Raw genomic sequence first — 15,250 nt, forward strand, 5'->3', positions numbered from 1 at the left:
CAAGTGATAAAATAGATGGATGGACATGGGCCAAACTTCTACAGTTGGACAGCTGTACACTTTTAAGATTTTTTGCTTTAGAGAGATCTGGGAGTTCAACCAACTTTTGGCACCCAGTTAGATCTACTTCCTCTAAATTCACAAGATTCTACGAAAAATCAAATGGAGACATCAAAAAGGCAAATCATTAGAGACGGGAGGAAATCACAACCATTTTCAAGCAAAAAGTTAAAAAAGCATATACTATGTATATATACAAACCTGCTTTCCATCCCATAGTCTTGCAAGTTGACTGTTCTGAATACGGAGGGTAACAAGCTTCTCGGGACAAAAGTTTGATGGCAGAGTCGGCAAAGGGTACGCATGCCATTCAAAGTACCTTAATGGCTTCAACCCTATAGGAAGCTGCAGATTACTTAATTTACCATGCTTCTCTGACGAGTCATACAATTTGAGCAATCTTAATCTAGACATCTTTTTGAATGTGTCAGCACTCAACTGTAGATCATCTATATGAGACATATCTAACATTATGCTTTCAATTGCATCGGTTCCCTGATAAACAAAAGAGAAAATAAATCAAATCAAAATAGTGTCCAAGAATTCATCAAGGTATATACGTGTTCTACTAAATAGTCTTCCTGAAAACAATTGTGTATCCTTACCTTGTTGTTTCCCAAAACATCCCTAATATCATTATAGTCCCACAAACGGCTACGATATTCAGGATTTTTGATAGATTCTTTGCGAACAATTTCCAAAGCCATTTCATGGATCAAGTCATGCATCCTCAGAGAATTATCAGATATAGCTATTAGAGACTTATCATGAAGGGACCTCATGCCATTAGCTGCATCGAAGCCACAATTTTCTAACAGATTAACTACATGTTCTTTAAGGAATCCCTTAAAAAAACATGCAATGTCTAGAAAAATTTCTCTCTCCTCATAATTTAATCCATCATAGGTCAACCTTAATACATTTTGAATTGGTGCGTCAGGAATCTTTTTGATGTTTTGCAATGCACTATCCCATTCAATTTCACTCTTGGAACGAAGAAAAGAACCCAACACTTTCAAAGCTAATGGTAAACCTTCACAATATTTAACTGCTTCCCATGATAGATTTTCATATCCCATTTTCGGATGGTCTTGATTGAATGCATTCAAGCTAAACAATGTAAGGGAGTCCTCAGAATTTAACACCTTCATCTCATATATTTCTTCATCTTCCCATTGAGCAAATACACTCTTGTCTGTAGCTGTGACAATGATCTTACTACCTGCACCAAACCATAGATGCTCCCCAGCAAGGTATTTTAATTGCTTTGAACAACTCACATCATCAAGAACTATGAAAATTCTTCGACTGCGGAGCCTTTCCTTAGCATTGGTGGATTTTCTTGTGCTGTCTTTGCAATTATTTTCCTGCAACAACTCTGAGTAAAGTTCATTGCGTAATTCATATAGCGAATGTCCATATTTTTCTGATCTTTCTCTAACATCTTCCAAGAAGCAGGAACCTTCATACTGATAAGAGTATTTCTCGAATACAAATTTTGCTAGAGTGGTCTTTCCTATCCCACCCATGCCCCAAATTCCAATCATTCTTGTTTGGACTTCAAGGACTTCTCTTAGCGACGAATCTATAGCTTTAAGATTTCCGTCAATACCTACAAAACTTTTAATATCATTCGGTGGGTTGTGATCAATCAGCTTCTGCAAAACGTCTTTCACAATCTTTTGAATGAGCTCAGACTCATCCCTACAATAGTTCAAAGGAAAAATACATAAGGAGCAAATTATATTTCCTGCATACGGTATAACCAAATCAGCAATAAACAAAATTGAACTAAAAGTTAAACAATTATCGCACGCTATAATTCATCATCTGAATAGAGATTTCTCAATTTACAATTAAAAGTACATCGTTAGTTTGTTACCTGCAGGAGCTGGAGACCCACCCAGATAAATTTGCTGCTTCAGTGAGAGCTTCCCTCCATTTCTGAACCTTCTTCGTGCTATTATTTTGTAACTTCTTTAATGCCTCACTGTAACTTCCAAGCTGCTTCCGCACATGTGATCGATCTATTTTATAGAACACAGGAACAGCAACCAGTCCATTTTCTTTACTGCACTCCATTATTTTCACAAGCTCTTCCAAGCACCACTTTGAAGAAGCATAGTTCTCCGAGAACACAACCACCGATACGAACGACTCTTCAATTGCTTGGTGGATCGAAGCAGAGATCTCATTTCCCTTCTGAACAGTAAAATCCACGAAGGTCTTTACCTGCTTTCGCGACAGAGCTTTACAAAGATGGGAAGTGAAACCGTTGCGTGTGTCTTCGCCTCTGAAGCTCAGAAACACATCATACTTTGCAGCAGATAACAGGCTATTAAATCGGGTCGGATCAGAACAATCAATCCGCTCTGTTTTAACATCAACTGGCGGAGGCGGAAGAACAACAACTAAACTGTCGCCGTTGACTTTGGAGTTTTGTTTGACTGTCTTCTTGGTTTTTAGGGTTTCGGTGGAAGCGGGATTGCGATCCAAATTGAAATGGTTGCCAGGGAAGACGAAGAGCCTTATGCGAGCGATTTTAGGGGAATCTCTGTAGAGATTATCATACTCGAGCATCATGTTGTTCAGGTCGTTGTCACCGGTGACGGAGATGAGGGCATCGAGTTCATCGTTGGGGAGTAGGTACTTGAAGCAGATGTTGCCGGCGACGTCAAAGAGGGCGGAAAGTTCGGCGAGCATGGCGATGAAGTCGATTCCACGGTTAACGTAGAGGATCTTGTTGAGGCCACCGACGTAGGAGATCTTGGTATCGTTAGGGCGGCGTTTGATCTCGCCTCCGTAGGTGCATAGAAACTTCGCGTCGTAGTTCTCCATGTTGTGATTTTTGTCTTTCTGCGTTTCCACTGTGCAATCTAGAATGCGCCTGTGGTGTGTTTGGTAAAGGAAATCTTTCAAATATTAAATAACCGCCTTTTTTTTTCTTTTTCCTTCAGCAATGAAGTTACCTGGAAGCTTCTCATATTGATTCGTGCTCTTTCTCTTTAATTTCTTTTCATTTTTAATTGATTTTCCTTGCGTGCTTACCTTTTATGAGTCATTCATTTCAGTATTTCACTAGTTTTGTTAGCTTTCCTTTCAATAATTGCTGCAATAGACAAAATGAATGAGGAGATGCGGGATTTGCGTTTGGATCTATTGTGAAGGTAAAGTAACTTAGCGGGTATCTTTATTCTTTAGATCAAATTTTCATTATTCGCGTTTTAATGACAAGTGATTTTGATTGTACAAGTTAATGCTGATACTACTATCTCCAAGGTAGAAAAAATCGAGATTTTACGTGAAATCGAAAAAGTAAATAAAAAACGTAAAACGTAAAATCTTAACAAGATTTAAATCGTAAAATCGTCAAACTTAGTACAAATTTCGTAAAATCGATAAACTCATTTAAAATCGTATATCGAAAGATTTTAAAAGTTAAATCGAGATTCTAGCTACTATGACTATCTCTTTTGTAAATGACTTTTTAAAAAGTGTTTTTTTAAATTGATGTTGCAATTGTCTGCGATTGTTGCAGCTATGCGAAGCACCGGCCAATTAACACAAGAAGAAGAGTACCCTGTACAGGTTAGGTGTCAATCTTAGATGGGCCTCAAAAGTTCTAATAGCACAAGTGAGGTATAAAGAATTATATTTTTTAATCAATTTGGTGTCTATGGATTGCAACAAGTAGCAAGACATTGAGACAAATGGTACCTTTAGACGGGATAAAGCAAGATAATATCGTAATGTGATTTTATGGCAGCAACAACGGGTGAAATATGGTAAAGATAGAGAGAGGAAGAGAATCGGTGATGAGAGAGAGGGAACAAATATGATCTAAGAAAAATTTTATTGAATGGATTGTTGTGAAAGGAGCTGCCAGACCAAAAGAGATGGATTGTAGGAAATGAGTGTTTTAGTTATCTTATCCTTATTTAATACTAATTAGTTGTTCTTGTTGCTACCTTTTTTTAGAATAAAGTTGCTTTGAATTTTGCTGTATGTTCGGTTTGTTAGCTATTAGTCAATAGTATATTATCGCTAACTGTTTGTTCTATTATTAAAAAAAAAATGAATAGGGTTCTTTGCTTTTCACTTCAAGTCTTCAGTTTTTGGTTATTATTTTTGTTTTCCTGTATATTATTTCAGGTATATTAGGATGCGTTGCAGCTTAAAATGAATTACTTGCTGGAAGAGAATGCAAGACTCAAGAGCTAGCAACATCAGACGTGCATCTACGTTTATATACATACATACATACATTATATTACTCATTTAGATCAGATTTTCACTCTTCGCATTTTAATTACAAGTGATTTTGTTTGTTTATGTTTGCTTTTATGGTGATACTGCGATCTCTTTTGGTGGATACATGATCTAGTAAATGTTTAGTAAAAGCTTATAGTAGCAATTGTAAATTGTAATTATGCATCTCTTGTGCTTATTTTGATTGCATAAGAATTAGAAACAAGCGTGAAGAATTTTTTGTCATTTGTCAAAGAAATTAGGATGTGTGTAGTTTAGATCAGATTTTCATTCTTCGCATTTTAATCAAATTAAGTCTTTACTTCTATTTTTTAAACAGTGTTCTTTAAAAAAATTTAGTCTACTTTTTTTTAAACAGTGTTTATGTATATTTATATATGTATTCTTTTTAAACTGTGGGTTAATGTTCTTATTAAACTTCATGCCTTATTTATGACAATGAACGATGCAAAAAGCAGAGTTGAAAGAAATAATTTTTTTTCTTTTTCAGTGAAAATAAAAAAGAAACGTATTTTCAAAAAGTAATTATGTTATTTGATTAGTAGCTAAGATTGTGCATATACTTCAGTAATATGAGATTGGCGGAAACTTGCACAGAAGGTGTTTGTGAAATTGACGAGATTGCGACACGGAAGGAGAGAAAGTATGAAAGTGTATGCCTATTGTGGTTCAAATGCTATATGCATTGTGGATAGTAATGTTGCAATATGCAAGTGTCTGAAAGGGTATATTCCCAATCCCAAGTTTCCTAGACCACAAAATATGTCATATTGGTCCAATGGTTGTGAGAGAAAGGTTGCACTGGGTTGCAATAACACCAATGGCTTCTTGAGGTACACAGGCATAAAATTGCCAGACACATCTTCTTCATGGTATAGTGAGACAATGAACCTCCAGGAATGTCAAAAGTTTTGCCTGAAAAACTCTTCTTGTTCAGCATATTCAAGTTTGGATATTCGTAATGGAGGAAGTGGTTGTCAAGACCTTTACCTAAAAGTCCCTTCTTCAGAATTGGGTACCTTTCTTTTCTCCCTTTAGTTTCTCTCTATTTTGATTTATTGTGGATTTTGGAATTATTCTAAGGTAACTAATAGTATTTTGGATTCCATTGCTATGTCTCACCTATGGTTTGGATAATATTTTCTCTCCTATAGATTTTGTGCATACTATACTTTTGGTTTTGGAAACAAAAGTACAAACACTATAAGTAGAATTGGGTAGTTTTGTAAGTTTGAAAGCTGGAAAGGTGAGTTAAACTAAGCATTTTTGTATTGTAGCTTGAAATGCCATGCTTAAGAAGAGAGAGAATACTGTACTTGAAACAAGATCTTCTGGTAACAAGATTTTTCTAGCCTCTTTTGTATAAATGTACCTAAATATGTTGAATTATTAATATACGGAAGTTTCAAAGTCACAGAAATTTTTGGAATAGGAGTAGTACTTATTGTTATTATATTAGCAATGCAATGAATGCATATTAGTTGTTAAATAGTAATTATTTTTAGAATAAATACACTATCTTTATTAGTCACTCAAAATTTGAAGAAAGTGGAACAAACTATGTCAAAGTAGAATCTTTTGTACTAAGTTGGGGAGTAATGAAGTTCAACATTTTTCTGACAATATTGCAGCTGCTAATGGCCATGGAAACATCAAGCAAAAGAAGGTAGGAATTGCAGTTGGTGTGATTATTTTCGGATTAATCACATGTGTCAGCATAATGATTATACATCCAGGTAGATATCCTTATGAGTTAATTTGCCATCTTCCATAAATACCGAAAAAATAGAGAAAACAAAATATGGAAGTTGTTTGTTATAGACCCTCAGCTATTATTGACTGTTATCTTCCAATCAATTAGGGACAAGAAAAATAATTTACAGAGAAAAACAGATGCAAGAAGATATTGATCTACCAGCATTCAATTTCTCAGTCTTAGCTAAAGCTACCGAAAAATTTTCAAGCAGTAACAAACTTGGAGAAGGTGGTTTTGGAGAAGTATACAAGGTGAAATAGTAAAAAAAGAATTCATCAGTTTCTATTTCCCTTAAACAAACTCTAATGGTGCTAATGATTACTTTTCAGGGTACATTGACTGATGGGAAAGAGTTAGCCATAAAAAGACTTTCAAAAAAGTCTGGCCAAGGGTTGGAAGAGTTCAAAACTGAAGTGGCGTTAATAGCCAAACTTCAGCATCGTAATCTTGTGAAGCTTCTTGGTTTTTGCATTCAAGGAGTAGAAAAAATATTGGTCTATGAATACATGCCAAACAAAAGCCTGGACTACTTCATTTCTGGTTGGACCCTTTTCTACTGTATATTCTAAAATATTTATGACAATATTAATATTTCATATGTATAGTTTGTGTAGTTTTGAATTCTACAAGTGGTAAACTAAGCATGTCTACTTGATTTTTAGATGAAATTAGAAGGAAGTTGCTAGATTGGCCTAAACGAGTTGTGGGAAAGGGAGTGTGGGAAAAACAAGTTGTGCCACCTCCCTTGCAGTTTTCCATATTGGTGTTTTACTAACGGTTTGTTTCATTCTTCATGTCCCCTTATTTCAAGTTTGTATCTTAATTGCTTAGTTGCTTTGTATGTGATTCTAAAGAGAAATGAGCTGCGACTATCAAAATATATGAAGAATGAAAAACTAATCAGATAAAAGAGTATAAATGATAAATATGTCTTGTGTGTTTATCAAGTGGATCATCTCATTAACAAAAGAGTAACAAAAGAGAACACATCAAAATATTTGTAGCTGAAATATATGCTTCTTTCTATTCATTAACTTGCTGCTACACTTTTTTATTGTTTATATCCATAACTTATTTGATTGGCAAGGCGAAATATTTTTTGTTCATTTCTCAGAAATTAGGATGTATATAGTTTAAGAATTCAATAAGATTATAGCTTTAGGTTTTATGATACAAATGTCATTGAAGGCATTGAAATTGCTTTGGAAAACTTATTAGGAGCTTGGTAAAAACCAAAGTGTCTCCTTTGAATATTGTAACTCAATAGAGCCCCCTCACTCATTCTTATTTCTTTAAATACTACAAAAACATCCAAATTTTAAAGATCTCTTGATGGTTGAAAATTTTGTTCTTTTGATTTGTACATGTATAAAATTCAATAGTTACACAATCAAATACAATTACTATTGCAAGTTTTTTTACTAGAATTATATGTTTGCTATATCCATTTTATTTTTTTGGTTTGCTCTTTAAATGTAAGTTCTGAACATATAATATTGGATGTATCATCTTTGGTTGTTTGATAAAAGTTGAAGAAAATTAAATTGTTTTCTGATCTCTCTAAATTCTTATTGTGTAACTATTTTTTTCCTCCTCCCGCATTCTTATCTTTCTAAATCCTATAAAAGTTTTAAGATTTCTTGAGGGTTGAAAATTTTGATCTCTTTGATTTGTTTATGACTTTATGGATAACATTCAATAGTTACACAAGCAAATCCAACTTCATTTTGGACACCTATATAGATTTTTTTTCTCTCAATGGACTCACAAGTTTATACTTTAGTATTACCTCCAATAATAGTAACTATCCTAAGAAATAATATTTGGATGGAAAATGAATTAGGAACAGCAGAACACATTTGGCATGCATATGATAAGAGTTGCCGCATATGTTTCTCATCATTTTAGTAAATCTTGGATTTACATATTGTCGTTTAGGTGGTAGGTTTCTGTTGCACAAAATATCTTCGCTGCATATTTCTTTCGATGAAATTTCACGAATTTTAAATGCTAAATTGTATGCATTCGACTGCCACTAAGTATTTGTGTATTGTAAAATACGGTATTTTCTTAAAAAAGAAAAATAGAAGAACCAAATTCGCTAATTCATGGTGACCACTTTGTTGTTATTGTTGTTGTGAAATTGGACATGGTAGTGGTGGTGGCAACGGAAGAGAGTAAAGCTTAAGACTAAGGGACAGCTCCAGTGTAAAAGTAAAAGATTTTGATTCTCTAAATTTTAAATTTTATTTTAGAGGATAAAATGTAATTTTTCATCATTTATTTTATAAATGAAATTAAGAAAAAATACGAGAGAAAAATTATTCAAGAATAAAAAATCACATTTTATTTTCTAAAATGAAAATTCAAAATTTAAATATCCAAATTAAAAAATAAATTAGTAAAGTGAGATACCACTTGTAACTTCAATGACTAAATTCGTTAAATATTTAAAATACTGAATTAAGTCGATTTCCAAATTTTAATGGTTAAATTAAGTCTTTACTTACACTCTTCTAAATTTGATGAAAATATATTTCAATCTAAACTTATTATAAAGTTATTATTATACTATTTTTTTGTTATATCACAAATTTGAATGACGCTTAACATATAATCATTTTTTCTTCTTTTCCATGTATTTTTAATTTGTTGTGTATAAACTTTCCAAATTTTCTTTTTATAAATTTCTAGAATTTAATTTTGATGCATAAAGTAATTTTACATGTGCATGAGGTGCATCTAATTAGGTAATGTAACATCATTAAAAATAACTATTACATTATTAGTACATCAAAATTAAACTCTTAAAAAAAATCTTTTTTTTTTACCAAAGATAGAGAGACTCGAACTCGTGATCTCTTAGATGAGTATAAGAAGACTATGTCATTTAAACTATAACTCATTGACTTCAAAAAAATCCTTAATAACTATTAAAAATTTAAAATGTATTGAAATTTACATAAAAAAAATTCAGCAAAAATCATATTTGTTATATACTACAGTTCTTGTTTAGTTACATAATTATATTCATATCCACTTTCAAATATTTTACTCATTTAAAAAGAAATGGTAAAGACATTAGATTTTCTTAATTTCTTTTGTCTCTATATAGAGCCACTGCTATACAAACAATAAAATCATATTAATCTGTTTCGCTTAACTAGGATTTCCTTCCAATTTTGCTGTTCTTAGAGTATCAATAAATTTCTAGTAGTAACCAACATGATATCTTTCGAAGCAATTTTATAAATTTGAGGGGAAAAATGTAAAAGTTGTTTACGTTATTTCAAGAAAACATTCATTCCTCATCATACAGAGAATTTGTTTGGGTAAATTTTTTAAAAAATATTTTTTAGTTTTTTTTTAAAAAATCTTATAAAAAAATAAAAAAAATTTTATGTTTAAATATCTCCTACAAAAAAAAACTTTTTATTTATCAATGATATTTAGGTATAACAGTATAAAAATATTTTTTGTTTATTTATTATGTAAAAAATAATTTTTTTAAAAAAATCTTTTAAATATATAAATTGTAACTTCTCAAAAAAGATATTTTTTATTTTTATTTTTCTAGTACTTTTATTTTTACTACTAAAAATTTACTAAATACGAAATCTTTTTTTATTAAAAAAAATCTTTTTCTATCAATTTAATCATTTAACGGTACCAACATAAGCAAAAAAAAAGCAACTCTCCAAACTAATAGTGTGAATCCTAAAATCTGTTACTAATTAAGAATATAATAAGGTGTCCTTCAAAATGGAGCGAGGACATGACCCTTTGGGTCAAGATTGAGACAATGACTGTAAGGCTAATCTTAGTTTAGAAATTTAGCTATCAGCAGTGCTGCTTAAAAGTTGAAACATACAGTCTTCAAGCCTCCCCAGTCGTTAGTCATAATGATCAAGGTTCCTTCACTCTCACGAGTTGTTCTTGCTGAATTTTGTGAAAACTTCCTCGTTATTGAAGCATGGATATGGAATGTATAACAATACAATCCAAGCAATTGACAAATGTGACTCAACATTTAGCAAAGCAAAAACGTTACCACTTGCAACAAAGCCAACATAGCAGTAAAGGGAGGCATAGCAGTAGAGGTCAATCGGCAAAATAGATCAACAATGCTTATGAGTCATAGAAAAATTTTCTATTTGTGAAAGTCATAATCCTCCAAAGATGTCAAGATTCAACATAACTCAAACTAACTACATAAAAATCTCGTAAGAAAAAAAATTGGCAGTAAAAAACAAGTCTTAGTTTAATATTTCAGAAACGACACTACCAAATCTAAAGAAATATCATGATAATTGAGATATATAATAAAATAATTCACTCCATAAACATCCGAACAAATATATTCATTATTATTAGTAATAAAAAAATTATTAAAGAAAACCTAATTTGTCTTGTTGATATCCTCGAAGAGAACATGCTCAACAGTTTGTAGAACCTCAACCATAGCAAGAAGAATAATCAGACTATCAGTAAGTGGGAGATTAGTGTGCATTAAAGTCGAAAATGACACGAGTAACCCATAAAGTACGAAAAATATACACACATAATAATAATAATAATAATAATAATAATAATAATAATAATAATAATAATAATAATAATAATAATAAAAAATCAGATACAATGTTCAACTGAAAGGTAAAGCACAGATTATATACATATATGTGCATAATGTATATATACAAACCTGCACCCTATCCCAAAGTCGTTTAAGTTGACCTTTTGGCATGCAAAGTAACAAGCTTCTAAACACACGTCTTCTTTCTCTTTTTCTTTTTTATATCAGTAAGTGACTCCAATCACATAGGAAGCTGCAGATCACATAATCTTCAAAGTTTAATTGGGGAGATGATTGAAAGTGCCAGCACTCAATCATAGCTTTTATCAACTTTGAGACATAACTTTATTACGCCTTCAATTGAATGAGTTCCTTGATAAACAGAATAAATTAAACAAAATCAGAATTGTGTGTGGGAGGTCGAACTAAATTGATCTCTATTCTACTCAATTTTATTCCTGAAAACAAGGACTTATAATACGAACTTCTCTTGATATTAAGCAATATTACATATAGAACTCCTCAATGTGGAAAAACATACACTAACCTCTCTGGAGGACTAAGTGATATTACACTTAGTACCCTTTATTTTTGGATAAAGTATATTTTGTATCTTAAAGTTTGCTAAAATTTTCAAAAATACCCTTAACTTTTATTTTGTTTCAATTTTATCTTAAAAGTTTTCAATTTGGATCAAATATACCTTTAGCGGCTAATTTTTGAAAAACAATTATGATCAATTCAATAATAATTTCATAAGAACAATCTTCAACACAAGCAAATCATACATAATTGTCATGCATTATTGCTAGATTGGTTCTAAACATTATAAAATTTAGCTGTCAAGAGTATATTTGATACAAATTGAAAACTTTAAAACAAAATTGAAATAAAATAAAACTTAAAGTATTTTTTTAACTTTTATCAAACTTCAATGACAAAAACTATACTTTACCTTTTCATTTTTTGACAAGGCGTGGCTCTGATGATATGCGAAATTGGCATATCCTAAAAACATAACATTAAGGGATGCTAATGTAAATATGACAAATCAGCAATGCCAAGTGTAATATCAGATAACCTCAAGAAAGGCTAGTGTAATTTACCCTAAAAACAATTATGTCCGATACCTTGCTATGATTTTCAGGATTCTTGATAGATTTTTGACAAATGATTCCCCTCCCCACTTCTTGTTCAAATCCTGCAACAGCTCAAAATGATCATATATAGCTAATAGAGCCTCATCAAGAAGGGAACTTATTAATACATCAATTCTCTGTTCTTTTTGCTCTCCCTTAAAAGATGTTGCAATGTCTAAAACAATGTAATTCTGCTGATAATCTGACCCATCATAACTCAATCTTGACACATTTTGAATTGATGCATTAGGATTCTTCTCGAGTTTTTGCAGCGCACTATCCCATTCAGTTTCACTCTTGGAATGAAGAAAAGAACCCAATACTTTTAAAGCTAACGGGACACCTTTGCAGTAGGTAACTGCTTTCCATGATAGCTCTTGGTATCCCGTTTTTGGATACTTTTGATTGAATGCATTCAAGCTAAACAGAGTAAGGGAATCTTGAAAATCTAACACCTCCATCTTATAAATTTTTTCAACTCTTTTTTCCAGCACACTCTTGTTCCTTGTAATTACAATTATTCTACTTCCTGCACCATAGCATTGAAGGTCTCCAACTAGGTATTCTAATTGCTTTGAACTACCCACATCATCAAGAACTATGAAACTTCTTTGTCTGCTGCAGAGACAGCACTTTGCAGAATTTGTATCTGCCATGCTATTTGGGAAGTCTTTTCCTTCTAACAACTTGGAGTGAAGTTGATTACACAACTCATCTATCTCCTGCCCATACTTTTCCAATCTTTCCAGAACACCTTCTAAGAAACAGGAACCTTCATACGATAAGAATGTTTCTCAAATAATTTCTTCACTACAGTCGTCTTGCCTACTCCTGCCATCCCACAAATCCCATTATTCCCGTTTGTTCATCAGGAACCGAACTTAATAACAATTCTAACTTTTCAAGATTTTTATTAATACCAACTACACCCTTGATATCCTTAGGCAGACAAGGATTATTCAGCTTTCGCAAAACATCTTTGACAATCTTATCCACAAGTTCAAAGTCGTCCCTACAATATGAATACAACAAATGGAGCAGATAAGTTTTACTGCATCATATGATCAGAAATTAAAATTGAATAAAGAAGTCAAATAATTATTTCCTATTACAAAATCGATCATCTAAGCAGCTATTTCTTAATTAAAAACAAAGGATTTACCTATCTTATTCTAAAAGTACGTTTTACTAGCATAATAATAAAAATCATTTATATAATTTTTGTCCGTAACTTCGCCATTTTCTTCAAAAATAGCCAAACGTTCAATTTCATTAATTTTGTCCTAACGTTTTTTATTCATTCAATTTTGGCCTAATGTTTTCAATTTGGGTCTAAACTCTCCTGAATGTTTATTTTAGACAGTTAAAAATTTTTTTTAATAAAATCACAAACATATATTTATCCAGATTTTTTCCAAATATTTTAATGCATTGAAGACGTAAATAAAAACTATACTTCCAACAATTTTTACAAAAATGTTTGCTTTTATGCTGCTCTTAAAATGTAAATCTAGAGAGAACCCAAAATAAATTCATCCTTACCTACAAGAGCTGGAATCCCAGCCTTCTAAATCCGCAACTTTGGCGAGAGCATCCATCCATTTCAGAAGATTGTTAATGTTACTCTGCAAGTGAGACTTGAATTTTTCATTGAAACTCACTAGCTGCTTTCGTACATCAGATGGATCCACACCATAAAACACAGGTATAACTTTCCTTCCGCACGCCATTATTTTCAATAACTCATCGACGCACCAACTTGAGGTAACAAAATTCTCTGACAAGATCACAATAGATACAGACGAATTGTCAATAGCTCTTGTAAGAGAATCCGAGATGCAATCCCCTTTGTGAAGCTCATCACCAGTGAAGGTTTTTATATGTTTTTTATTCAGAGCTTTGACAAGATGGGAAGTGAATCCGGTAAGAGTGTCCTTCCCTCTACAGCTGATAAACACATCATGCTTCCAAAGATTCGAAGATAGCCCATTAGAGTCTGGCTTAACCGAATCGAGAGGTTTGTTAGGGTTTGGGAAGAGGAAGAGTCTCATGCGGGGGAATCTAGGGGAGTCGCGGTAGAGTTGATCGAACACGAGCATCATGTTGTGGAGGTCTCTGTCGTTGGTGACGGAGACGAGAGCATTGAGGTCATCGCTGCCGGGGACTTGGTATTTGAAGAAGTAATGGCCGTTGCAGGCGCCGTCAAAGAGGCTGGAGATTTTGGCAACCATGGCTGTGAAGTCAATTCTACGGTCAACATAAAGAAGCTTATTGGTGCCACCGACGTAGGCGAGCTTGTTGTTGTGGCCGCGGGGATTTATCTCGCCGCCGTAGCTGCAGAGGAACTTTGCTTCGTCGATCTCCATGAAACTGAAAGTATTATTATTGTGTTATTTGGTTTTGAGTTTGAAATTCACATATGCGGCAGCAATTTCAGTAATTGAAATACTCCTTGTCGGAGCGCTTGACCTGAAACTGCAAGATAAGTTCGAGGAAACACGGAGGAAGGCTCCACATTTGGATTTTTGATACTTTTAAAGTGAAATTGCTGCTTTCGCGGAAGATGCAAAGTAATTGTGTTGAAAGTTGAAACTTGACAGAGCATGTGGGACCCACTGAAACTACCTTACGTGCTTACCATTACTGCGTCAACCGTTCATTTGGATTCAATTTGGTCCGTGGTAAGTTATATTTTTTTGTCTTTGTAATTTTGGAAAAAATTTAAAAGAGTATTATTAGGGAGTTAATGGTTTAAGTGTACAATGTGTATAATAGGTTAAATTTTTGGTTCATGAATAAATCAATAAAATGAACATCATCTATATTATCTAGAATAACCATCTTTGGGTTCACCAAGGATCAAACTCCTAACTTTTCAGATCTATAACTCTAATATCATATCATGAAACCACTTATCCAAAAGCGTAACAATAGGACAATATAACACATTATATCTCTAATACTTCATAAATCTCCATTGTACACATTGTACGCTTAAGCCATTAACTCCCTATACTTTCCCATTTTAAAAATATTCTTAATTTTTATTTTATTTCAATTTTATTTTAAAAGTTTTGGATTTTTATTAAATATACTATTGACAGTTAAATTTTTAAAAAATTTAAGATTAATCTAACAATAATTCATAAAAATTATGCTTAATTTACTTGTGTTGAGGGGTTGTTCTTATAAAATTGTTGTTGAATCGATCTTAAATTTTTTGAAAAATTAGCTGTTAGGGGTATATTTGATACAAATCGAAAATTTTTGGGACAAAATTGAAACAAAATAAAATTTAGGGGTATTTTTAAAACTTTTGTCAAACTTTAGGGACAAAATATATACTTTATCCTTATTATTTTTTCTTTTTTTTCAATCAACAGACTCGAACCCGCAATTTTTTAAATGAGTATGGAATATTATACTATTTGAATTATAACTCTTTCGCAT

General features: G+C 32.4%; 2 protein-coding genes and 1 pseudogene across 2 annotated transcripts; 1 reads left to right on the forward strand and 2 right to left on the reverse strand.

Moving 5' to 3' along the window:
• Positions 1-10: 10 nt before the first annotated feature.
• On the reverse strand, positions 11-3,218 carry LOC114927303 (disease resistance protein RPV1; the record flags this gene model as incomplete). Its single annotated transcript, XM_029296915.2, has 4 exons — positions 1,943-3,218; positions 666-1,764; positions 262-555; positions 11-148 (listed from the first exon to the last, which is right to left on the reverse strand). Coding segments are annotated over exons 1-4 (2,487 nt in total), but the record flags the coding sequence as incomplete, so codon positions are not given.
• On the forward strand, positions 3,090-6,669 carry LOC114927304 (G-type lectin S-receptor-like serine/threonine-protein kinase SD1-1). Its single transcript, XM_072231897.1, has 5 exons — positions 3,090-3,227; positions 3,599-5,344; positions 5,961-6,065; positions 6,191-6,336; positions 6,415-6,669. Exons 2-5 carry the CDS (start codon positions 4,975-4,977, stop codon positions 6,652-6,654), a joined length of 861 nt encoding a protein of 286 aa, XP_072087998.1. The 5' UTR covers positions 3,090-3,227; positions 3,599-4,974; the 3' UTR covers positions 6,655-6,669.
• A 5,109-nt stretch (positions 6,670-11,778) lies between these two features.
• Positions 11,779-14,166, reverse strand: LOC114927305 (disease resistance protein RPV1-like; annotated as a pseudogene).
• Positions 14,167-15,250: the final 1,084 nt, after the last annotated feature.

Source organism: Arachis hypogaea, unplaced genomic scaffold (genome assembly GCF_003086295.3).
Source record: "Arachis hypogaea cultivar Tifrunner unplaced genomic scaffold, arahy.Tifrunner.gnm2.J5K5 arahy.Tifrunner.gnm2.scaffold_136, whole genome shotgun sequence".
In the NCBI taxonomy this organism is placed as follows: Eukaryota; Viridiplantae; Streptophyta; class Magnoliopsida; order Fabales; family Fabaceae; genus Arachis; species Arachis hypogaea.

Excerpts from the sequence above, each read along its gene's own strand:
- LOC114927304 (XM_072231897.1), top strand. The coding sequence starts at position 4,975 with ATGAAAGTGTATGCCTATTGTGGTTCAAATGCTATATGCATTGTGGAT. Across the intron at positions 6,066-6,190 it reads CATAATGATTATACATCCAG|GGACAAGAAAAATAATTTAC; the intron begins GTAGATATCCTT and ends CCAATCAATTAG. Across the intron at positions 6,337-6,414 it reads GTTTTGGAGAAGTATACAAG|GGTACATTGACTGATGGGAA; the intron begins GTGAAATAGTAA and ends ATTACTTTTCAG.